We start from the raw sequence: 25,427 nt of genomic DNA, 5'->3' as shown, positions 1-25,427 counted from the left end.
TTAACTGGGATAGGAAACAAACAAACAAAATAACAGCTTCTGTGGAGATGATGATTTGGTTTTGGTACATTTGAGGTGCTAGCAGTCCGTCCGTGTGTTGCAGTTGGAAACCTGACTTGAGAGATCAAGGTTAGAGGTGTAGATTTGATCTGTTTGTGCATCTGTTGGGTGGAGGAATGGCAGGGTAAACATTTACTCAGCATGGTCATCATAGTGTAATGCATTTCATTGATTACAAGATGCCAGAGATTGTAAGATGCATCCTTATTTTATGTACCACTGAGAAACAATACTAATGATTGAGCTATGACGTATTATTGTTTTTAAGACACATTTTGACTTCAGAGTTCTTAAAATATGAGAAAATGTCCCACCATCTTAGAGTCGGTGAAATGCTGCAGCTAACATTTAGTAAGCCTTTACTCTTTGTCAAGCTCTGTAATAAGCAGGTAAGGATCAATATTTCTCATAATAACCTTGTTAGTTTATCTTTATTAGTATTTTCATTTTATAGATGAGGGCACTGGGCCCACAGAAGTTAGTACGTTTATGTACCATAAAGCTGAATTTAGAGTTTTCTGACTTTCTATATATACACAATTAATAAGTCTGGATAGTGCTTTGGAACATGAAAGAAGTCGTATTTTGTAAGTAATGTTTAGGGGAAGATGACTGCACTGTGGGTTGCGAATCAGTCTCACTACAGCTGTGGTTTCTGTTTGCTTGGTATGTATTCGGGGGTAGTATTATAGCAGGCGTTTTACAGCTAGAGAGTTCATTATGGCTCTAACTTAATAGTGCTTGCAACTTGAATTCCTTTTTTTTCTTGCAAGGACATGTGGTATAATGGAAAATCCAGGATTTGGGGTTCAAGAGAACTCTGCTTTGAGTCTTACTAGGTAACGACAAAAATTTTATCCATAAGTCTCTTAACTTCATTCAGAATCATATTCTATCAAATGGGAAAGATACTGTAATACTTGTGCCAGTCTCACTGGATTGGAGTGAGGGTCAAATTGACAGTAGAAATGAAAGTACCCTTGCAGTTTTAAAAAACTCAGGTCATGTATAGTGGTAGGTACAATGTTGTGAAAAGCTTAGGAGCTGAAAACTATTCATAAAGCTTGACCTACGATGTAAAACATACCTGGGAATTAAATGGGCTTCTACTGAAATACGGCCACCTTTCATGTAAGGTGAGAAAGGTAATCATTGCATTGGGACATTCTATATCAAGTCAACTCAAGAGATCAAAATGTAGACTTTCCTACTTGGCTAGGTCTGGTCTGCTGGCCTGGGGCAAAGGATACCTGAAGATTTTAACATTTACTAGTGTTAAGTATATCTAGGTAAAAGAACTGTATATGCATTTAGTATGCATATTAGTTTTTGTTGTTGTGGATTCAACAGTTGATTCAAGTGAGTAAGGTCCTGTGCTCCATGTGAAATTAGCCTAACATGCCTTGCTGTTTTCAGCTGAAGCACAGCACGGCCTTAGTGAACACGTATTAAGCCATTATTGTAGACATCATATTGTGTTGCTCACAATGATAAACACATGTGGTCTATCCTCCAACTAATTTGTACTCTTAACAGGGAAGACAGGAGAGAATGTAACTATGATATAGAACAGAATATGATAAGCAACTTTGTAGATAAACAACTAAAATAGAACAGATTTCATCTGGGGTGGTAAAGGAAAGCTTTTTGGTGACCGTTTTTCTTCCTCATGATAAGAGCAATATATGCCCACCCTAGACATTTTGGAAAATACATCAAGAGGAAAATAAAAATGATAATTCTACTGGTCTTCTCTGTAGTGTGTGTGTGTGTAACTTTTTTCTTTTCCTTAAAATTGCATCATACTTTGTATACAGTTTATCCTGATTTATTTTTCCTAGTGTAATATTATAGATTAGAATTTGACAAGGCCTCTCTGCGTTTGTATCTTTAGTTTTTGGAAACTGGGAAGGATCTTTGAGAAACCTCTAGTGAGAAACTTCCAGTGAGATAAACCTCTAGTAAGCTAAAGGTGCCAATGTAATGACTCATTTGAAATTATGATAGCAGTTTATAAGCTATTTGAAAATGTGTATAAACAATCAAACTAGACAAGGAAGAGAATGTATTAATTGCTGCATCAATAATTCCAATCTGCTCACTGTTAAGAGATCACTGTAATGAAATAAACCACCACAAATCACTGAAATGAAACAAAACACCACTGTTTGATATTGGGTGCCAAACATATCTTGTGGTGTCAGTATCTGCTGCTTGGCTGGAATGATCCAGCCACCTCTACAGAGCAGGACTCGTCTAGAGTCACTTGGAACCTCTGTTCTCTTTTTAAGCTGACAACAGGAATTTCTTGTTATGATCTGTAATTGCGGTTTCTGTAATGTCCAGAAAACTTGCTTTCTGCCTTTCTTGAGATCTATGGTAGGTCTACACTCTGTTGCAACTGGAAAAGGGAGACAAGCTGTTAAAAAACCACGTATACACACATGCACATACACACATTAATATATGCACATGCACATACTTTGTTGCAAAGGGAGAAGTAAGCTCTTACAAACCACTGAAGGGTGCCTCCCCCTTTCACTTTAATGATTTTAATTCTAGCTTGCAGCTAGTTTGAGGTATCTTAAACAGGACCACAGAATCTTTCACACTGTAAGTAATGCTCAATATTTAACTTGATTTAATGTGTATGTGTCAGCTGTGTATCAGCAAATAATAACCTGTGGGCTTCCCTGTGGGATGTTTGATGGATTTTAATAAAGACCAAGACATAGTTATTATTTATGTGTAAGGTAAGAGATTTTATTATAATGGTTTCAGGTATTAAAAGTTAAAACATTAAACTGAGTGAATTAAATAATGTCTTAATGTTTCCTTACACTCCAGTATGGCTTGTCACTCTTAGTTGCCTAATGAAGGAATTAGGTGGCGAGAGGGCTGGACTGACCTTATGCTGTCCGTGTGTAACCCAGCTTGAGTTAGGTCTGATAAATCGTAACCATAGAAATCTGATTGTGTATTAATGTAAATTCTATTCCAACTGAGGCTTATTTATTTAGAAAACATTTTAAAAGATATATTTGAGCACTTGTGCGTGTTTAATTATAAACTGGACTGTGTTTACTTTAGAATTAGTCATTGGCTTTGTTGAAGTTTGACGTAAGTACTTGTTTGTCTTTTGGCTTGAGATGGAGCTTATTGGTAGTAAGTTTTGTTGATTCTTGCAGAAATTAATTTAGTGTTTTCAAGGATGGGGTAGCATATTCATGTATATTTCATTAGTATTCTCTTTAAATTATGATGAACAGCTATGAAGCTAGGTAGAAGCTTAGCAGTGATATTTAAGGCTTTTTTCAGAACTGTATATGAGTGAATGAAATCATAGGTATATTACTGGTTTGCAACTTTGGTTTTGTTTATCATTCTATCCACACCACCATATTTTAACAGAATTTATTTGTATTTTTTCTTTGCCTTCATTCATATGGGCATAAGTTGAAGCATTAGCTGTTTCAGTTGGTGTGGAATTGGCATTAATAATGCTGTAGGAGAAAGCTGTGGCCTCCAGGAAGCGTGGGCTTTCGAGTCTGGGTTTGAATTTCAGATTTCGCTGTTTAAGTCTGAGACCTTGGGCAAGTTACCTAACCTCTCTTTGTTAATCTGTAAAGTGGAAATTGTACACTCTACAGCAGTGTTTTTTCAAACTGTGAGCAGGATTCATTAGTCCTGAAATGAGTTTAGTGGGTGACCAGCATTAGGGGAAAAATATAAAGTTGTAGCTAATAAGGAAAAGTATTATTTTCTGCGACTTTTGTTTCATAACATATATACATACTGTACACACACATGTATGTAAGAAGATAGGAACTTTGTTGCAGTGTAAGATAGTTCTCAGAATAGGGTGGGTTAAAAACAAGTTCGAAAAACATTGTGTAAAGTTAGGATTAAGTGCCGAGCATAGCTCCTGTTTCAGAGACAGTCACTGAAAGAAAGATAGCCTTGGAGAAACCGTATTGGATGTTTTGGCCTTGTTGGATTTTGTTGTGTTTATACAGATTTGGTCTTTATTCCAAGAGTTATAAAATAGAAACTGGTTTGTTACTTTCATTTGTTATTGTATGTGGAAAATTATTTGACACAGAAAGTTTTTTTTTGAAAAGTGTTTTGGGAACTCACATACAGTAGGTGAGAATGTAAGTTTATATGACAACTAGCAGCGCAATTGGGCAAGACCTAGTCAAGTTGAAGATATGTATCCACTACAGCAATTGATTGAAGATAAGTATCCACTACAGTGATTGCAATTCTTGTGCTTGGTCAAAGGAGACATGCAGGAAAATGTTCACTGAAGCCTAGTGGCAGGAATTTAGAAACAAGCTAAGAGTCTCACCGTAGAAGTTTGGATAAACTTTGGATAAACGGTGGTGTGTTCACCAAATGGAATGCTAAATTAAATTAAATTAATAAACTAAGTTTCATTTATCCTGAAATGAGTTTAGTGGGTGACCAGTATTAGGGGTCACCCAGTTTGTGGTACTTTGTTATGGCAGCCCTAGCAAACTAACACAATTATAAATAACCTCTGATGCCTATCCTCACAGATAATGAGAGATGTATAAAAATTTTTACTGCGTGGCTCAGTTGGTTGGAGAGTGAGCTCTTAACAACAGGGTTGCTGGTTGGATTCCCACGTGGGCCAATGAGCTGCGCCCTCCACAACTAGATTGAAGACAACGAGCCCCAGCCGAGCTGCCAGTGGGCAGCCAGATGGATCAGTTGGTTAGGGCATGAGCTCTAACAACAAAGTTGCCAGTTCAATTCCCGCATGGGATGATGGGCTGTGCCTACTGCAACTAGATTGAAAAGGGCAACTGGACTTGCAGCTGAGCTGCGCCCTCCACAACTAGACTGAAGGACAACAACTTGACTTGGAGCTGATGGGTCCTGGAAAAAACACTGTTACTCAATAAAATTTTAATAAATAAATAAATAAATAAATAAATAAATAAAATTAAAAGGTTGTTTAAAAAAACATGTTTTTTTTTACTTAGGATAAAGTCCTAGAAGTGGAACTGCAGTCAAGAAGCACAGTTTTATAGCTCTTAATACATACTATCCCTCAGGCCTGGTCGTTTCTCAATAGGCTTTCATATATTCTTTAACTTCTCCCTAGGATCCCCAGAAGTGGTCAAGGAAAGAATTATTAGTTCCCTTTACACAAAGGAAAACAGGCTCAGGGAATTAGTACTGTACTAGCAAACAAACCTAGCATTCTTTTCAATAGACTAGAGCTGCACTTCCAATATGGTAGCCAGCAGTGACACGTGGCTATTTAAATTTAAATTCATCAAAACTAAATTAAAGATTCTGTCACTAGGTCATACCAGCCACATTTCAAAAGCTCACTAGCTTCATGGGACTGGTGACCACCATGATGAAGAGCACCAACGTGGAACATTTTCATCATTGCAGAAAGTTCTATCCCACAGTGCTGGGCTAGCGCATACTGTGGCTCTAGAATGCAGCCTTACAATGCCTGGTGCAACAGATCTTTGAATACATATTAACTAGTTAACCTGGATTCTCAAGAAATTGCTTATGATGACTGAGCAAAGGACATCTACAGCACAATAAGGGCAGGAATCAAGCTAGGACACACTGAAGCACAATTATAACAAAAGTCCATCTGAGAAAGAAAGCACAGGGACCTTCTCAAGAGTAATTACAAATGCTGTGACTCGTCTTGAAAGAGCAATGGACAAATAACATGCATGTAAGGAGGTAGACTGACACAGAAAAATGTCTAGGTTGAAGATTTGGTTCCATATCATGGAAATAGCCACACAATAATTCTACTTTATGTGTTTTAACCTTTGTCTACACTAAACTGAATTTTCATCTTACTGGAAAGCCTGGACCATCACCTAAGTAGGTTAGAAAATTCATTTTTTTTCTAGACCCTCCAAAATTTCATGTCCTGTAGATCATGTTTTGGAGGATGCTTTTTTTCTTCCTTTAGACCATGGAATGGGGGCTTCACTATTAAAAAAGAGTTGTATACTTGCTATATTCAATTTATTCTATATTTGTAGCCAATTTTTTCTTAGCCATCATTATGCTAAGTGAAATAAATCAGATGGAGAAAGACAAATGATCTCACTTAGGTGTGCAATCTAAAGAACAGAATAAATGAGCAAACTAAACAGAAATAGTCTCAGAGATACAGAGAAGAAATTGAGGGTTGCTAGATGGGAGTGGGGTGGGATGAGAGAGAAGGTGAGAGGATTAGAAAGCACAAATTGGTAGCCACAATATTGCCATGGGGATACGAAAGACAGTTTGGAGAATATAATCTTTATACTCTCGAATCCAGTTCCTCAGTCAGGCCCTCTTGTGTGCACGAATGGCACATTATGGAGTCAGTCACCTGTTGAGCCCTGAGGTCTGAGGGAAGAAATGAAAAGATTCCTAAATTCCGTAAGCCTCTTCCACTCAAAATGGAGGAAGCTAGTGAGGATACCTCCTGGCAATATATCCATATTATCTAGACCAGGAAAATGGCAACCTACCGTAGTGATTAGAGTGTAAATAGGTTTTGGAGTCAGACTGCCTGAGTTGGCGTCCCAGCTCTGTTACTTATTGGCTGTGTAATCTTGAGCAAATTGTCTAAACCTCTCTCGGACCCAGTTAGTCTCCTTATCTGTAACATGGAAATAATACTACTGCTCGTCTCATAAAGTTTCTGTAGGCATTAAGTGATCATTTAAGGGATTAAGTGGCAGTGTGTTTTCAAAAATGTTGTTATTTTCATAGTTCTCACTATCATCACTGTAACCCTATCCCATTCCAAGAAATACCTTGTATTTACTTTCATTGTAGCATTTATGTTGTAACTTTGTATTTCTACATTTATTTTCTTACAGACTTTAAAAGACCCGGTTTTTACTTTGTATCTCACTAGTGCCTAGTATACTTGACACACTGTATACATTTGGGTTAATCTGAATAAAGACTAATGTTTGAGATCCTTTAAATTAGTGGCCCTTTGTCTAGAGAACACAGATTTACAGTCTGGATAAAACCTAAACAAGCTTTAATGCTGCCTCCTAAGATCCAGGAGGGGAAGAAAGGGCAGAAGATGAATACTTTGTCAAATATGAAAATTGAAGATTATATGTTTTTTGGTATATACTGACATCAAAAAAGGATAAGTAGAATTCTTCTGATAACCTTTGAGTCCTCAAAGAACCAGAGTCCTTCAACCACCAGTTACATTGTCTCAGGCTGTTTCAGAAAAATGGCCATTGGTCCTTTCATTTTGTGGGGCCAACCAAATACGGTCTTGACTCTTTAATATGTCCAGGCATTTTGGGACTAGGCACAGATAATCCATTGATCCTTGAAAAATGTAAAAGTAAAAAGACAGTCACATGTTTATATTTTAGCGGTAGCATTGGCATCTAAACTCAAAACTGCTTTATTGTAATTAGATTGCATCAACCAACTTTATAGGTAAGGCCTATAGATTTCTAATTATGTTATTTGGTTACCAAAGAAAACCCTGTTGCAGAGGTATTTATGATATTTATTTGAGGGAGTGTTAAGGGTTCCAAAAAAGCAATTGTCTCAGACGCCGCTTATCAAGATTATACGCAAGGAATTTTAGAGAAATAATCTGATGAATGGAACAATGAATCCTGTCCTTAAAGAGCTTTTGCCCATTATAGGAGTTAAGACTTTGATGTAAATAACTTTTAAGGGGAGATAGAAAGCAAGAGGCACATGAGGAGCATATAAACTGCTGTGGGAATTTGGAGCAGGAAGACAGTATGTTTTTTGACAGCATTTGTTTGGCAAAAAATAAGGGAAAGTTTAGTAGGAGAGATAATATTCGTGTTTGGTGTTGAAGAATGAGGAATATTTTGAACCTGTGGAAATAAAGTGCTTTGTGAATGTCCTTATTATGGACAGGAGTTATATTTATTAATGTTTTCTTCTTTGCATAATCTACCTTTTTGTCATTTTTTATAACAATTGTAATAGCTAACATTTATTAACTGCCTATTCTATACCAGAATCTAAGTTCTTTACATTTATTAACTCAGTCCTCACATTCTTGTTATCTGTATTTCGCAGGAAATGAGACAGACAAATAATTAGCTTGACCAAGATCACACTAATAATAAATGGAAGTAGGTTGGATTTCAAGGACCTCTGTAGTCAGATTCTAGGACCAACTACAACTGGCCATTAAGCTAAATGTTTTCTATATATAATCTTTTTTCCCCCTGCTTTATTCTTTTCTGCTGATGTTGCTTTTTTTCTTTTACATTTTAATCAAAGTTTTATGTGCATATAATTTAAAGAGTCAGTAAGCATTATACATTTTGTTAGAAAAAACAATAGTCCCCCCTCCTTCCCATTAGAAGTTTCTTTAAGGGGAGCGTGTGTAGTGCTTGCTGGGGCAGGCAGGATATTAGAGGAGAAGCTGTGTATTTGCTATGCTCTCCTCTCTTTCATGCTTACTTGCTTTATGCTGTACCTTATCTAGGGGTATAGAGTGGCCAGCATTCAATGCCTCTCCAGTCTATGAAGAGATGCCAGCCATGAGTTGTAGTGGCTGCTGAGCTCTTCCAGTCTTGTGCTTCCTTGTCAAGACAGAATGTCATGACCTTTCCCTTCTCAGCTTCCTCTCCCTTCTAGTTCTCACCAACTAGATGTAGGCTTCCATTCTCTCACCTGGAATCCTGCAACAGCTTTCATATAAATGGAATTACACAATATAATTGTCCTTTGTGGTTGGCTTCTTTCACTTAGCATAATGCTTTTTGGGGTTTATCTAAGTTGTAGGCTTTATCAATATTTTGTCCCTTTTTATGGCTGAATAATATTCTGTTGTTTGTATATACCACATTTTATCAGTTGATCTGTTAATGGACATTTGGGTTGTTTCCACTTTTGGGTTATGAATAATTCTGCTGTGAACATTCATGTGCAAGCTTTTGTATAGACATATTTTTAAAAATTGAGGCAAAATTCATATAACACAAGTAGCCGTTTTAATGTAAGCAGTTCAGTGGTATTTAGTATGTTTACAATGTTGTGCAATCGCCACCTCTTTCTAGTTTAAAAATTTTTTATCACCTGACAAAAACACCCATACTCCTGAAGTAATATCTCTCCCTCCATCCCCTGGTAACTACTAATCTGCTTTCTGTCTCTAGATTTTCTAATTCTGGATATAGCATATAAAAGGAATCATAAAATATGATTTGCCTCAATTTTTAAAAGTCCCTTCATGACTGATTTCTTTCCCTCAGCATAATGTCTTGTCATATTGGTTGAGATTTTAAAAAATAATGTATTATGGATAAAGTTGAAGCCCCCTTTACAGTCTCAATCCCTTCTCTCCCAAGATAAAATCACACTCTCAGAGTTCGTGTGCAATATTTCCTTTCATGATTTTTATTATAAAATATGTATATCGATCTTTCCTTCCTCCCTCCCTCCCTTCCTCCCTCCCTCCTTCCGTTCTTTCCTTTCTTCCATCTATCCTTCCTTTCATCCTTCCAACCAACCAACCAACCAACCAACCAACCAACCAACCAACCAAGCAAGATATTCATTCCCTTATATTTTCTTCTGAAAATTCTAAAGCTTTGCTTGTCACATTTAGATAATTTAACATTTAATCAATTTCCTAATTTTTAAAAGATTTTAATTAAAACTATAGCTAGCATACAATATTATATTAGTTTCAGGGGTACACCATAGTTATTCAACATTCATATACCTAAAGAAGTGATCACTACAACAAGTCCAGTGACCATCTGACACTGTACCATGCTATCGCAATATTATTGACTATATTCCCTATACTGTATATTACATTCCCATGACTTACTTGTTTTTGGACCTCTTATTCCTCTTCAGAAAAGTTTTCAATTAGCAATAATTGAACCTCTGATAAACCTCATTGGCTATGATACTGCTACTGTGCAAAGCTTCAATTTCCTAATTTTTTGCTATTATAAATATTACTTCAATTTATTAACTGGTATATACTTCTTTCTGCACCTCTGGTATCTATAGAATAAATTCCCAAGTATGGGATTGCTGGGAGGAATTTTTTTTTTTTCAACTTTATTGAGGTATAATTTACATACTATAATATCCATCTGTTTTAAGTGTACTCTTGGAATTTTGACCAATAAATGTAGTCATGTAAACATTACCACAGTCAAGACAGAACAATTCCATCACCTCAAAAAATTTCCTGTGTTCCTTTGTACTGCTATACTTTCTATTTTGGTTTTGCCTTTTCTAGCATGTCATATAAATGAAAGCAGAGTCTGTGTCTAGCTTTTTTCACTTAGCAAAATGTACTTTTCAGATTCATCCTTGTTGCCTGTATCAGTCGTTCTTTCATTTGTATTGCTGAGTAGTATGCCATTGTATAGCTATGCCGTAATTTGTTTATCTGTTTACCAGTTGATCGGATATTTGGGTTCTTTCTAGTTTTTGGCTATTATTAATAAGGAAGTTATGAGCATTCATGTATAAGTATTTGGACATAAGTTTTCATTTCTCGGGAGTAAATATTTAGATGGCTAATTGCTGGAAGAATGTATGTTTAACTTTTATAAGAAAATGCCAAATTGTTTCCCAAAGTGGTTGTACCATTTTGTGTTCTCACCAGCAATGTGAGATTTCTAGTTGCTCCCACATCCTCCCTACCACTTGGTATTGTCAGATTTAAAAATTTTAAATGATCTGGTGGGTATATAGTGGTATCACATGGTTTTAACGAACGTTTCCCTGATGACTAGCTGTTGAGAATCTTATTTGTCACCTCTATATCTTTTTTTGGTGAAGTGTCGTTCAAATATTTTGTACAGTTTTAAAATGTAGGTTGTTTCCTTAATATTGAGTTTTGAGATTTCTTCTTATAGTCATTTATCAGTCTTATTAGATATATTTTGCTAGTATTTCCTCCCAGTTTATGGCTTACCTTTTTAACAGTGTCTTTTGAGGAACATGTTTTAAATTCTGGCAAAGTTTAGTTTATCCATTTTTTTCCCTTTTAAACTTCATGCTTTTTGTATCTAATTTAAGAAGCCTTTGCCTAACCCAAGGTCACTAAGATTTTCTCCTATGTTTCTTTCCGAGATGTTTTATAATTTTAGCTCTTACATTTAATCCTATTCATGATTCATTTCAAGTTAAGTTTTGCGTATGGTATAAGGATAATATATATTGTACTTACATAATTATATACTGTACATATTATATTTATGTATTTCTATTTTATTCCTTAATCTAGGTCTATGTTTATGCCAGTGCCACACTGTTTTGATTACTGTAACTTTACAGTAAATCTTGAATTAAATGCAGTTAATGAAAAATTGGGGAGAGGAATTGACATTAGTACTACAAAGGGCAGTCCCGTGGGAAGCGTACCATATTTTGCTGTGTATGGTACACACTTTTTCCCCAAATTTGTGAGGAAAAATAATGCAAAATAATACCCTGGAATTGGTTTTGTTACAATAATACAAGAATTGGTTTTGTTGAATTTACCACGAACTTGCAACAACGAAGAGTTCTTGGTCTTCTGTGATGTATTCATATTGTAAATTTGTTACCGGTACATAAAATTTCTTGTACCTTGTATCTGTTCTTGTGTTTTGTAATTATTTGGTACATAAAATTTCTTGTACCATAATATGTGAACAAATAAATGCTAAAATTCCTTTATAATTCAAAACACAAGTAACTAAATGTAAACAAATAAAAAATTGAATTAAAAAATCAAAACAAAAGAGTTTTTTCCGTGAAAGTTTGACTAAAAATGTGGGTGTGTATTATACATGGGAGCGTGTTATACAGGGCAAAATATGGTACTTTGATTCAATAAAAAGAAATAGATTTCAGCACTAAGTGCTGCCTGAAAAACAGGAGGGCCTTGTGGGAGGTCCAGAATCACCCATCTCTGGGAAGTATGAAGGAGGAGTTGTATAGACACCAAAGTGAAGCTTTCAGTTGTAATGCAGGGCATGGAGAATGGCAGGTCTATCTGTACCCTCAAGTATCTTCAGGCATTGTGTTTTTTGATTTCCTTTTGTCTCCCCCCCCCCCCCCCCCGTGGCACTTAGCCCTAATCTTCATTGATAGAAATATTTGATAGGTATTTGGTGCTTTCTGGAATTTAACAGTTTTTTTCAGGTCAAATTATCAGGTCTTTGACCTTTCCTAGGAGTTAGCATACTTCAGTCCCAGTGTGGGATTTTTTTTTTTCCCTGTGCAGTTCTCCACTGACATTTTGGAAACAGAACTCTTGCATAGCATGTCCTGTATATGTCTGCTTATTCCCAGAAAGAAGTTAACTTCTCACTCTTCTTTAAAACCAGTTGTCTAGGTCTCGCCTGTTATGCTCCTCTTTTGGCATGAGTGGAATAGAAGGAATTTCTATGATAGGTTTTAAATAAGGAACATATTTAACTTAAACCTTAAAAAGATGTGTGACATGAAACTGGTTGCTTGCCACAGAAGTAACTTAGTTCCCTCTACCTCCTTATTAGGAGGCTGTGAGAGATTTTTGCGTTGAGTATGAGATTAGATTGGCTGACTTTTAACTTTGTCTTTAAGCTTCGATCAGAAGTCCCAGTTTCTTTTCTCTTCTAAAGACTTGGACTTAAAAATCTAGTCCTGACTCTAACCGTAGGCTAATAGGTGCTCAATAAATGTTGGCTGAATAAGTTAATTTGCAAAAATTCTTCATGGTGTCCCTTTTTTTCTCTTGCAGTTAAAAGAGCCAAATTCCAGGGTTCACCAGGTAAGACCTGCCTATAATTATGTCCTCCCATATTTGCTGTGATTTAAAAGCAATCTTTTAAAACACCAATTTCATTGAATTTGTTGATTAAATTAATTAACTCATTAAATTACTTCTTTAAATTATTAGTTAAAAATCAGATGGGGAGATGTTGGTCAAGGGCATACAATGTTTCAGTTATGCAAGATGAATAATTTCTGGAGCTCTAATGTACACCAATGTCTAAAGTTAACAAGAAGTATATACTTGAAATTTGCTAAGAGGGTAGATTTTATATGTTCTTAACACACATAACACACACACACACATACACACACACACATTTATGCAAAGAAAATAGTAACTGAGAGGGTGATATGTTAATTAGCTTGGTATTATTTCACAACATATATGTATATCACAGTATCAGGTTGTATACCTGAAAATATACAATTTTTGATTGTCAGTTATACGTCAGTAAAGCTGAGAAAAAAATCAATGCTATTGTAAAACATTCAAGAAATCTATATCTGTATATCAAATGAAAAGTTAAAGTTCACTTACTTTTTGACCTTCTCAGTTCTATCTCTTAGAAGTAACTATTTAGAGGTTTTTATATACTTTTTCAGATTTTTTTCTGTGTATATGCATGTGTACACTAATGGATTAGCTGCACATAATCTTTATGCAACCTGCTTTTTTTCTGACAATGCATCATGAAAGTCTTTTCTTGTGCATATATATACAGATACATATATCTGGTTCTTCCTTTTTAAAGTGTTGTACAGAATTTTGTAGATTTGCACCTTAGGTCCTTGATTGATAAATATTTAGATTATTTCCAATTTCTTGCTATTCTTAACAGTAAATGTTCTTGTGCATTTATCATTGCCTGCTTTTGCAAATGTATATGTACACTAGAGTCCAGAAGTAGAATTACTGGGCCAAAGGTATGTATTTTAAATTAGGTAGTTGCTGCCAAGTTGTTCTTCTGAAAGTTTTTACTAGATTATTCTCAGACCAGAAATATGTGAGTGTTTATTTTCCCCAATCCTTATCAACATTAGATAATATGAAATATTTTAATCTTTGTCAATGTGAAGGTAGAAAATGGTTATCTCCTTATTTCAATACACATTTTCCTTAATTGTGAATGTTACGTTGCTTTGGTTACTGCTGGGGAAAAGGGAGAGTCCTGGGGGTTACTGGAAAAAAACCCGAACATATTTGGGAACCCAGGAAAATCTGTGAAACCGAACCTTGGGTGCAACAGTAACTAAGCAGGTTCTGAGCCTACTGCTCTCTCCCCTGGCTCTGGGTTAGGAGTTCCCTTTTTTCTGAGAATCTGTTCTGCTCCCTTTTCTCTTCCAGCTGGCTTTCTATGCTTGCTTACAGCCCATAATGGCATATCCATTGGAATTTGTATGCCTTTCCTTGGAGCTTCGTCACCAACCACCAATTTTCACTATTTCTCTGTTTTCCCTATTTAAAATCTTTTGAGAGAGAATCATATTGGTCTCAGCTTTTGGCCAGCCCATGAAGCCGCTGCTCGTGCGTGGTGTCTGCCCCTGGTCTAATCGCCTGTGGTTGGATATGGAGAGTGGAGTACAGAATCACATGATAGAAAACATAGCTCAGTGGTCTCCTGCATTGACGCACTGGATACAGATGGGGATTATATATAAATGACATATTTTTTTAATGATACTTAAGAGAAAGATTTATCTTCTGCTAGAAGTTCATGACATGGCGAATATAACTTTAGATAATTATTTTAAGCAGTCTTTGCGAGTTTGGTAGGTCAAAAATTATTATCTTCCTTTTTTCATTTTATAAAATTAGGATTAATTTCTTATACAGAAAAGTGAGCTCTCAGTTTAGTGCCCCTAATCACGGCTGACGTGAAGGTAGTAGGGCGAGTGCAGAAAGTCATGTCTTAAGTAAGCAGTAGTCAGACTTCTGAGTTCCAGGCCGCCTACCTTTGTTTGGCACTTGACTTATGCTCTCAGGTTAGAGAATATCCTTTTACCAACTCTGTGATGACATTTCTGATAACCAAGTAGATCAAGCTTTAAATCCACTTCCTTTATGCGAGTTTATCCTGAATTCTTATCCCTTTCAACAGCTAGAGGTAACTCTTCAACAATCCTTTATCACTTTTTCTCTTTTTCTTATGGTGTTTAATTCTTTCCCACATTTAAAGTTATATGTCTTTACTACCAGATCAATTATATTAGTATTTTCAAACCACCGGTGGGCTATAAAATCTATTTAGTTGGTTATGATTAAGATTTTAATAGATTAAATAAATTAGAATAGTAAATATCAGTGTATCACATCTTGAATTTCATGAAGTTTTGTTTTAGTTTATATGTGTGTATATGTGTGTCTCCTGGGTAAATGATGCTTTTGAAAGTAGTGTATGTTTTATAATTTTTTTGCAACTCTACTATGCTTAGAGCGATGCTATACTGTACAATATATATTTTCGTTTTTTCTTTATACATGTCTTGTTTTTTTGTTTGTTTGTTTATTTGTTTTTAACAGGACTTTATTGGGGAACAGTGTGTATTTCCAGGACTTTTTTCCAAGTCAAGTTGTTGCCCTTTCAATCTTAGTTATGGAGGGTGCCATTCAACTTCAAGTTGTTGTTCTTTCAGTCTTAGTTGTGGAGGGCGCAGCTCAGCTCCAGGTCCAGTTCCCGTTTTCTAGTTGCGGGGGGCGCAGCCCACCATCCCTTGAGGGAGTTGAACCGGCAACCTTGTGGTTGAGAGGACGCGCTCCAACCAACTGAGCCATCCAGGAGCTCAGCGGCAGCTCAGCTCAAGGTGCCGTGTTCACTCTTAGTTGCAGGGGGTAGAGCCCACCATCCCTTGTGGGAGTTGAGGAATTGAACTGGCAACCTTGTGGTTGGGAGCCCACTGGGCCATGTGGGAATTGAACCCGCAGCCTTCGGAGTTAGGAGCATAGAGCTCTAACCACCTGAGCCACCGGGCCGGCCCTATACATGTCTTGTTTTAATTTGGATATTATTTAATTCCAAGGGCTTTGTGTGATTGGTTAACAATCTGAGCACTAGGTATTACATCTTCACTTTGCATTGTTTTAAAGATAAATTTAACACATACGTGACCCTGAAAGTACAGAATGTGAAGAGCACAACTGTAGCAGTTCGTGGTGATCAACCTTCCTGGGAACAAGATTTTATGTTGTAAGTACTTTGCAGTAGCAGCATGACTGCAATATTTGATAATCTTTCCAGGTTACTCACATTGGATTAAATAATTAGAGGCTGAAGATTTTGTGTATGTCTAAGATTTATAAAATATGTTAAATATTTAAAAACATTTTAATATATTAACATGTTAAATATTCTTTTTGTGAACTTCAGAGTTACAGGAACAAGTGTGGTAGGTGAAGTATATCTGCAGTTTTGTTTTCTTGTGGATTTGTAATGTATTCTTAGAGATGAATTATGAATGAGTAAACTCCCAATTAATTTATGTTTGTGTAAATATGACCTATGTGGTTTTCCCCAGTGATCAGAATTAGGAGATAGTGCCACATACTAAGCATGTAATTAAATATAACTTATTCTTTCTTTGATTCTCAGAGGGCTCCTTGAAGGAATGTGGTTATGCGTGTGAGAGACTGTGTGTCTGTGTGTACCCGAGTCATCTGCTTTAGGGGATGAATGTCTCTGTGCTTATAATTCTTTTGCTTTATGGAGTAAAATGCCCTACATTCATCTAGTTAATAAAAATGAGTGCACATTAGTAGAATTTCTTACATATGACACAAAATTTAGTATATTAGAAGTGCTGGCTTTTAAAAGTTTGGTATTTCTTTCTTTTTTCCCCTTAAGTTTCAGGAATCTTTCCCCTTGTTCTAGAAAAGGGGAGAGGTGTAGAATAGAATTTTGAAGGACTGGGTGAATCACTTACTTTCTGTGAGTGCCAGTTTTCATATCTGTAAAGTTCTACCTTTCTTACAAGCTTATGCTTGTTTTATGGGAAGGTGGACATGAGGGGATCAAACAAGAAAATGTATTAAAAATTGCTGTGAAATTTGCAATTGAAGTGAAATTGCTTTGTGAGATTTATAGTGTGTCTCAAGACATAGGGATGATTATTATTTTTATGTGGAAACATTCTAATCTTCTGGGCTTTTAATATATTGCTTCTTATAGTACCATTTAAGAAACTTCATTATAATAGTTAAAGAGTATGTTTGTGAGGGCTGGGGCTAAGACAATAGCAAAAGGAATGGAGAGAAAAAGATAGATAATGTTAAGCAGGTAGAACCAAGATTTGTCTTGGATGATTGCGTGAGTGTGTGCCACTCAGTAGGATAAGAGATAATGTAGGATCAACTATGCACAAGCTTATATTTGAGGTTCTTACAAGACAGGTAGGTATAGAAGAGTTGAGGTACAGAAGACAGAAGCCAGAACCTGGCACTCAGGGAAGAAATCTGGGTTGGGCAAATATTTTTGTCAGTTGAAGCCATGGGCATAGATGAGAAAGCTTAGGGAAGAGGTTGTGTAGGGTAAGAATAGGGTCTGGAGTAGAGCCTGGCGAGCACCAGCATTTAAAGAGGGGACAAAAGGAACTAGGAAGGAATGAACAGAGAGGTAGACTAAGAGACAGTAGAGACATGAGGTGGTAGTGTCTTGGGCTTCAAGAAGAAAGAGTCCAGTGGTGTCCAGTTTCTTACTGGTTGCCTCTCTCAAGATGACCTCTCTCACAGTGATGTGAGAATGAGACCGCTTGTTCCTTTCTTTACACACATAGAGTGCAGTGTCAGTTTATTCAAGTCTCTTCCCGTACCACTATGGTAGCCATACCACAGCTCTGGCTATGGTAACCCTAGCAATCCTATTGTCTTCCAACTTCCAATTGGCTGTAATAATCATTTACATTTATAACTATTCCCAGCATGTGAAACAGTGATCTTCTGCAGCCTCTCATCAGCCTAGCTAGCTTTGTTCTTGTGTGTTTATTTTCCAATTTCCCATAGCACTTCCCCTTTCAACCTTGCTATGATATGTGTGAATTTTCCTGTTTCCCTCCTTGAGATGCTGTGTGAATTTTACCCTCTTCCCTTTTACACGTGGGTTTTATTAGCAACTTTTTCTCAACCTTTCTGCTCCTATTCCTTATCCTCCTGCCCTGTCTTTTTGTCACTGGTAACTCCATTGCTGGTCTCAGTCTCCCTTTTCTCTGTTTTTTCTTCTTCCTGATGGTATTACCGTGTTTCCCTGAAAATAAGACCTAGCCAGACAATCAGCTCTAATGCGTCTTTTGGAGCAAAAATTAATGTAAGACCCGGTCTTATTTTACTATAATATGAGACTGGGTATAATATAATATAATATAATATAATATAATATAATATAATATAATATAATATAATAATAGAACATAACATAACATAATATAATACTGGGTCTTATATTAATTTTTGCTCCAAAAGACGCATTAGAGCTGAATGTCCGGCTAGGTCTTATTTTCGGGAAACACGGTATGTGGCAGTGTCTAATATTTATTTGGTATTTCTCATTATTTATCTTTAATGTTTCTACATCTTATTTCCAGAACTTGATTGTTCAATTTCTTACAGGTAAGGAGGGTATCTTCAATTATTACTGTGAATTTGCTTAGCTCGGAATCTTGTATACACATACACACATATACTGTTGATTGAGTCAATTAATAGAAGAAACTTCCCCAGAGCTCTGGGAATGAGGCATAGACAGAGCTCTCAGACTGCTCTTAGTTGGGCCCACTGAGACATAGATGAGACAAGAGGCTTGTAGAAGATGTCCTCATTGTTTCGGCCTTACTCCCCAGAGGTCCCCCAGAACCGATTTTCTTCTTTATCTGTTCAAGTGAAGCTGTTAAAGACCTCTCGCTATTTCTTTTATCTATTGACTTGAGATGCTATTTAGGAATTGCCTTGGGGCTATTATGTATGTATCTCCAAGCAATTTTTTCCCCCATTCAAAAGATAAGGGTTGTTACATATATTTTCCAAGGCTAATCGATTAATTAGGCTGCGTGAAACTGTGTGATAAAAAGCTCCGTTTCCCCACTGTGAACATCCTAGCTTAGTGGCTGGGTTTAGTTACCTACTTTGTGGATTTGAACAGCTCTCCAGATAGCTTGGAAGTTTTTAGAGACAGGAACTGGGTCCTTTATTGTGTGTCTTCCCCTGGGTACCAAACCATATGTATTGTGTCTGCTCAGGAAACAATTAAATGAACAAATGAGCTCATTATGACATTCTCTGTTCTATTGTATTTATGTAAAAAGAGCAAATTTTCTTTGCTTCACTCATTTTCAACAGACTTGATATGAATTCTATGGTTATAATACTATATCCCAAAGTTGTGAATCTGAGAACATTTATCTTAATGGTACAACTGGGAAGCCAAGCTTTCTCTAAAGTGCAAACTTAAAACTTCTACACATGCTGAATAGCTGTTGTTTTCCTGAGAATACCTTTCTGCTGGAGTTGGCCTTTTCTTATCTTTCTTGCATTTGCTCTAAAATAACCTTGTTTTTAATAAGCTTTCTGGAGAATGCTTTTAGCATTAACATAAGTGTTGGCTTGTTTCACCTTAAAACAATAATTATGTTTGAGTTAGCCCTTCCAAGCTGATATTCCACCGGGTATAACACTACTTTTGCTTAGTGGTTATCTGGCTCTTTCTGGAATGATTTATTTTCAAATAATTTTGTTCCTTGTTATTGTTACAGGAAAACCATTGTGTTTATCATTATCCTGTGATAATCATTTTGTTTATAAGTGACAGTGCCTGCTTTAACTGATAATGACAAGTGGGTTCTCCAGGGGCTGTGTGCTGTGACCTGGCACCCTAGTGACCCTCACCTGCCTCTCACCTCACGCTCCCATCAAACTTAGACGTTCTCAGAGGGCTTTTTACTTCTGCTTGGACTCTCATTCATAAAGCTTGTCAAGAATTTATGACAAGATTGCCTTTTCCTAAAAGTTTTCTGTATATAGTCCATAGGTATCAGCTGTAGGCAGTGCTGGTATTAACAACAAAACAAATAAAACTGTTGCCCAAGGGAGACTGTACGCAGGTAGCCATGGCAGTAATGCCCTCCCTCATTGCTTGGCTTTACTTTTTTTGTGAAACTGCATTAATCTCATCATGATTGTAGCTCCAAAGGAGAGCGGGCAGACTGACAAAGACATTTTTCTGTGGATACTCTACATAGGTTTCTAGGAACCTAAACAGTGGGTGCAGTATCCTGGGGCATTTTGATTTTCCCTGATGACAGGACCCTGATGAGAAAATATTCAAGGTTTAGCAAGACAGGAAATGTATCTGTTTCCTTCATATAATCTGGCTTTCTTTAAAGGGCTTTCTTCTTTCCTTTAGTGAGATTAGTCGCCTGGACCTGGGTCTAAGTGTGGAGGTATGGAACAAAGGCCTGATCTGGGACACCATGGTGGGGACCGTGTGGATTGCACTGAAGACTATTCGACAGTCAGATGAGGTCAGTTATTGCATTGCCCGCTTGGAGGTATGGTTCTAGCCCTTCCATTTACCCGTTCTAGCTCCATTCAAGTAATATTCATCCATGCATCTCAGATTGCTCTGCCCCCTTTCTAATTAAAGGGTATGCAACGCGCCTATTCCTCACTTCACCCAGATATTCAGGGGACTTTGTTTAGGTCTGGTCTTCCTTTTGCCCTATGACTGAACTCAGAGGTGCTAGAGTACCTCTTTAGACTTATCAGGTAGACAGTTCCTTCTGAGTACTGTGTGTGTGTGTGTGGGGGGGGGCGGGGGATGGTGGCATCAATCTAGAGTACCTGTGGTTTCTACTTTCCCCCTGAGACAGTTTCCTGGGAGGAGTCCCATTAAACTTCCTCAGCCACCCGGGTAGGTCCTATTCTTTTCTTTTTTTGTTTTTGTTTGGGTCACCAATCCCCAGGGAACTGGTTTCAGTCTTTCCTCTACATGTAGCCCTAACAGAGTTTAAGGAACTACCAGACTCGGCAATTGGTATTCACACTATCTCTATACATTATTTTTAAGATTGAACTCCCATTCTACTTTCCCAGATTCGGACATAACTCAGCAGTTTCCCGTAGACACTCACTTTGAACCTGGACAGAATTTATTGTATTCCTATTTGGCTTTTATGTGGACTATGAGTTTTTTCTGGGAGTGGGGATGGTGAAGGTGTGCCTCTCCTTCCTAAATTTCTTTCAGTTCAGGCTAAGTTTCTACTCCCCCAGGCAGGCGGGCAGTTCATTTTTGTTGTGGCCCCTGTTCAGGCCTACCTAATTAGCAATGTTAGTAGTTCTTTGCTGATTAGGAATAGTGACACATGAAGTGGCACAGTCATTAAGAATTGTGCAGATTAAATATTGATCCATAGAGATGCTTGGTTTTTCGGTTTGGTACTCTGGAAATTCTATACTCATGGGCTTGCAGAGAGCTTATGACAGTGAAAGCTGCTCTCCCACCCAAGAGGGATAACAGAAACCACAGGCAGGAGAGGCAGGCAGGTGGTGACAGTGGTGTGTTTGCCTTGTCAGGATGCGGGTGGTCCTCACAAGTTCTCTAACAAGGAAATCCAAAGGAAAATGCCTTGTTCTTAAACCAAGAGGGGAGTCATGAAAAAGTTTAATCTTAGATCTCTCTTTCTAGGAAGGGCCTGGGGAGTGGTCCACTTTGGAGGCAGAGACATTAATGAAAGATGATGAGATCTGTGGAACTAAAAACCCAACTCCCCATAAAATTTTGCTTGATACAAGATTTGAGTTGCCTTTTGGTGAGTCTATTTGATTATATTTTAAAAACCATTTAATACTTTTTTAACTGTATTGTTTGAAGTTGCTAGTCATTTTATTACTGTGTCTTTTGTCTTGTAAGCCATCTCCTTTGAGGGCATTCTGTCTTCTTCCACTCAATTGCCTGTAGTGCCTAGTCCAGGGGTGGTGCAAAGTAGACTCTAGAATGGTGCTTGTTAAAGAATCCACACTAAAAGCATCTTCTTCAAGTCATTTACTTTCTATGACTATTTATTACAATTACTTAATAAAATACCTGCTTGTCACAGGACATCAATAATTCAGTCTTTTGATATTTTAACATTTATTGTCTTGAAGTGAATATGTACCTTATGATCTATCAATTTCAACATTGAAGTAACACTAATAAATAGAATAGTAATTTTTAAAAAATCACAAAAAAATACATGCTTCTGATAAAAATTCAAATAATATGCAAATGTATATGGATAAAAGTTGTTTCTCTTCCCACTTCCTTCAACCTCCTTTGCATTCCCTTTGCAGTGGTTAAAGAGGTAAACAACTGATAGTGTCTTTCTTGTGTCTTGGTGTAGACATAAGAAACTATTTTTTGACAAAATTTGGATCATACTCTGTATACTATATGTAGTGAAACAGTCATGTGCTATGTAACGTTTCAGTTGATGGACCTCAGATACGATGATGGAATAAATACCATACAGCCTAGGTGTGTAGTAGGCTATATCATCTAGGTTTGTGTATGTTCACTCTGTAATGTTCACACAATGACGAAAATGCCTAATGATGCATTTCTCAGAATGTACCTGTTGTTAAGCAGTGCGTGATTATATATAGTGTTTAATAACTACAAAAGCATATTATCTTGGATATCGTTTCATGTAATACTTTAAGGTCTATCTTGCTGATCTGAACAGCTGTCTATAACATAAATTGTCTAAGCAGTCTTTTATTAATTGACATGTAGGTTGTTTCCTTTTTTTTTTGATATTACGTACTGCTGTTATGAACATCTTTATATATCTGCCCATTTATGAGTCCAGGATGAAGTCCTTAAAGCAGAATTTAACGAATGGTCAAAGGGTATGTGAATCATTACTTTTCATAGTACTGCCAAGTTGCTTGTCAGAAAGGTTGTACCATTTTATATTCTTACTAACTGTGTCTGAGGTGTCCCTTTTCTGCACATCTTTGCCAACATTTTGTATTTTGCAGTTTTTAACCTTTTTCTGTCTGGTTTAAATATCTTGTTTTAATTTAATTTGGTTTAATTTTAATTTTGACTGTTCACATTAATGATATTCATATATACTATTGTTATTGCTGCTATTTTATGATTTCAGTCTACTTGGATCTTGAACCTTATGGTGATTTAAGCAAAAATGACATGATTTTCCAGTAAGCTCAGGAATAACTAAACTCATAACAACCATTACTTTAGAAAAATAGAAAGGAAAACTTTCTTATGTGTGTGCAGGCTGAGATACAGGTAAAGGGAAAAGCAGTTGGGGTTTCTGCTTATGGCTTAGCGCTGTGGTCTTGGCTGTACTAGTCTGGAATGGAGTTTCTATCTTGCTGAAGTGGGAGGGTAAAAGGTGGGAATGGGTCTTGGTTACAATTCCACAGAAATTGGCTGTGTTAAAGTTTCAGTAGATTTTCTAGAATAAGTATTTCTTCATTTGCTGTATGCCCTTGGGGCTATTTCCAGAGACTTTAAGTGGTGTTTTTTATATATAGAGTTTCACTATGGAGTGGACCTGTGGAGTTCCACACGGTCATGCTTGAAGTCTGCCAGTCCATCCCTCTTTACATTTTATGCTCATTTTTCTTTTTGTAAAACTTTTTTATTTTTAAGTGTGTTTTTCCAGGACCCATCAGCTCCAAGTCAAGTGGTTGTTTCAGTCTAGTTGTGGAGGGCGCAGCTCACAGTGGCCCACGTGGGGATCAAACCGGAAACCTGAAGTTACGAGTATCGTGCTCTAACCAACTGAGCTAACCAGCCCCTCAACAAACATTCCTCTCATCACTGCATCACTTATACCGTATTTTCCCGAAAATAAGACCAGGTCTTATATTAATTTTTGCTCCAAAAGACGCATTAGGGCTTATTTTCAGTGGATGTCTTATTTTCTCATGTACAACAATCTACATTTATTCATTTATTCATGTACAAAAATCTATATTTATTCAAATACAGTCATATCATCTCCTGGAACATCGTTGTCATAACTCTCCAAACCCCGAGTTCTGGCTTAAATTTCTTGCAACTCCATTTCCTATAGAACCATTGGCCCCAATCTCTCATGTCCAGCAATAGAGCTCTCCTTAAATTAGCACTTCTTGTCCATGTAGCCTGCTCATAGTGCTTTGGCAACACAGCTGTCAGTGACTCTTCACCCAGGAATTCTTCACCCAAGTCACGACCTCTTGCAGGCTAGACTTCACAAAGTTTCCATGCTGATTTCTCTCCAGTCTATTTTCAATGTAGTCATTGATTTCTACGTGCAAATTGCCCTTGAATGGCTTGTTTATTGCAATATCAAGAGTCTGGACATAGGCAGTCATTCCTGCGGGAATCATTATTTGATCTATTCTTCTCTCTGCAAGGAAGTTCTTCATGTCTTTAGCGCGGTGAGTGCTGGCTGAATCGCAGACTAGCAGACCTCTTTGGTCACCTCGCGAAACAAGTGGCAGCATTAAATCGACCCACTTCCTTATAACTGCTGGTGCGCAGCAGGCTTTTTTGGTTTCAAGAACATAAATGCCAGAAACACCTTCAACCTTATCTTTCTTGCCCTTCGTGATGATTAGAGGTGGAGCTTTCTTTCCATCCAGATGAACTGCCAAAATACAGGTAACACGTGCACTTTTGTAACCAGTGGAGGGAATGTAGATTGATGAGGCACCCCTCTGATCAACTGTCGTTTGAGATCCTTGGCCTGTAAACACTGCAGTTGGTATTTAGAAAAGTCTATGCCATCAACAAAGGACTTGAATGCAAGTGCACATTTAATAACTTCAGTATCTTCCAGCTTGAACAGTGGTGTGGATCTTCTTAGAGACAGGTCATATTGCTGAAGGAAGCCGTCCCGCCAGTGTTGTTATGCTTTGAATTCTTCTGGGGATATTTCTAACTGTGGTGCCATTGCAAGGGCAAATGCTTGAATATCAGCCCTGCCCACAACCAAAGCCTTTGCTCTCCTGTCAGCAATCCATTCACAGGTGATGTCTTCCAGCTCAGGAAATAATGGTTGCTGACCTGATGCACATTTGTGCTTCTTAGCAGTTTCCTCGTCCACCTGTTGACTGAGGTTATCGTACTCTGCTCACCATTTTCGGGCCATTTGGAAATCCAACTTCTTCTCTTTGCAGACAGCCGTAAGATTCTTGCTCTGGGAGTTCTCCACGATTCCTTTCTTGTACTCGACTGAATAGCTCTTTCTTTTTGCACTCATCTGGTCTGGGGGTCAAAATAGTATTCCCTTTAAATCTACCAGTAAATCAAGTGTTAATTGAAGACTTATGAGACAGGAGTGGCAACAGAAATGATGACAGTTAAGAATGATGGGCCACATCATGAAAAATTGCAGGCACCAAAATTTAGAAAACGATTCTTTATTTCACACGAGTGCATTAACTACATCCATTACAACACATGATGTGTTGAATTATGAAGATTCATATTAGACACAACCACGTCCGTTCATTGTCAAGTGCACATGTTATTCATGCGTTGTGTCTGTACTCCGATTGGTCATTTGCAATTAGTCTCGAGTTC

General features: G+C 37.2%; 1 protein-coding gene and 1 pseudogene across 5 annotated transcripts in view; one reads left to right on the top strand and one right to left on the bottom strand.

Annotated features, from left to right (window-relative positions):
- UNC13B (unc-13 homolog B) overlaps positions 1–25,427 on the top strand; it is a 173,479-nt gene that overhangs the window by 14,751 nt on the left and 133,301 nt on the right. For all 5 annotated transcript variants that reach the window (XM_074330677.2, XM_074330678.2, XM_019729033.3 and 2 more), the window contains exons 2-5: positions 12,827–12,856; positions 15,947–16,046; positions 20,247–20,364; positions 21,528–21,651. In XM_074330677.2, the coding sequence (XP_074186778.2) occupies positions 12,827–12,856; positions 15,947–16,046; positions 20,247–20,364; positions 21,528–21,651 (372 nt within the window). The remainder of the gene's footprint in view (positions 1–12,826; positions 12,857–15,946; positions 16,047–20,246; positions 20,365–21,527; positions 21,652–25,427) is intronic.
- LOC141571462 (U4 spliceosomal RNA) lies at positions 9,901–10,027 on the bottom strand (annotated as a pseudogene).

This window comes from Rhinolophus sinicus, chromosome 16 (assembly GCF_057876585.1).
Source record: "Rhinolophus sinicus isolate RSI-liver-muscle chromosome 16, RSI-T2T, whole genome shotgun sequence".
NCBI classification, from domain to species: Eukaryota; Metazoa; Chordata; class Mammalia; order Chiroptera; family Rhinolophidae; genus Rhinolophus; species Rhinolophus sinicus.
Note: the sequence above shows the minus strand (reverse complement) of the source record. Positions and strands in the feature narration are given on the sequence as shown.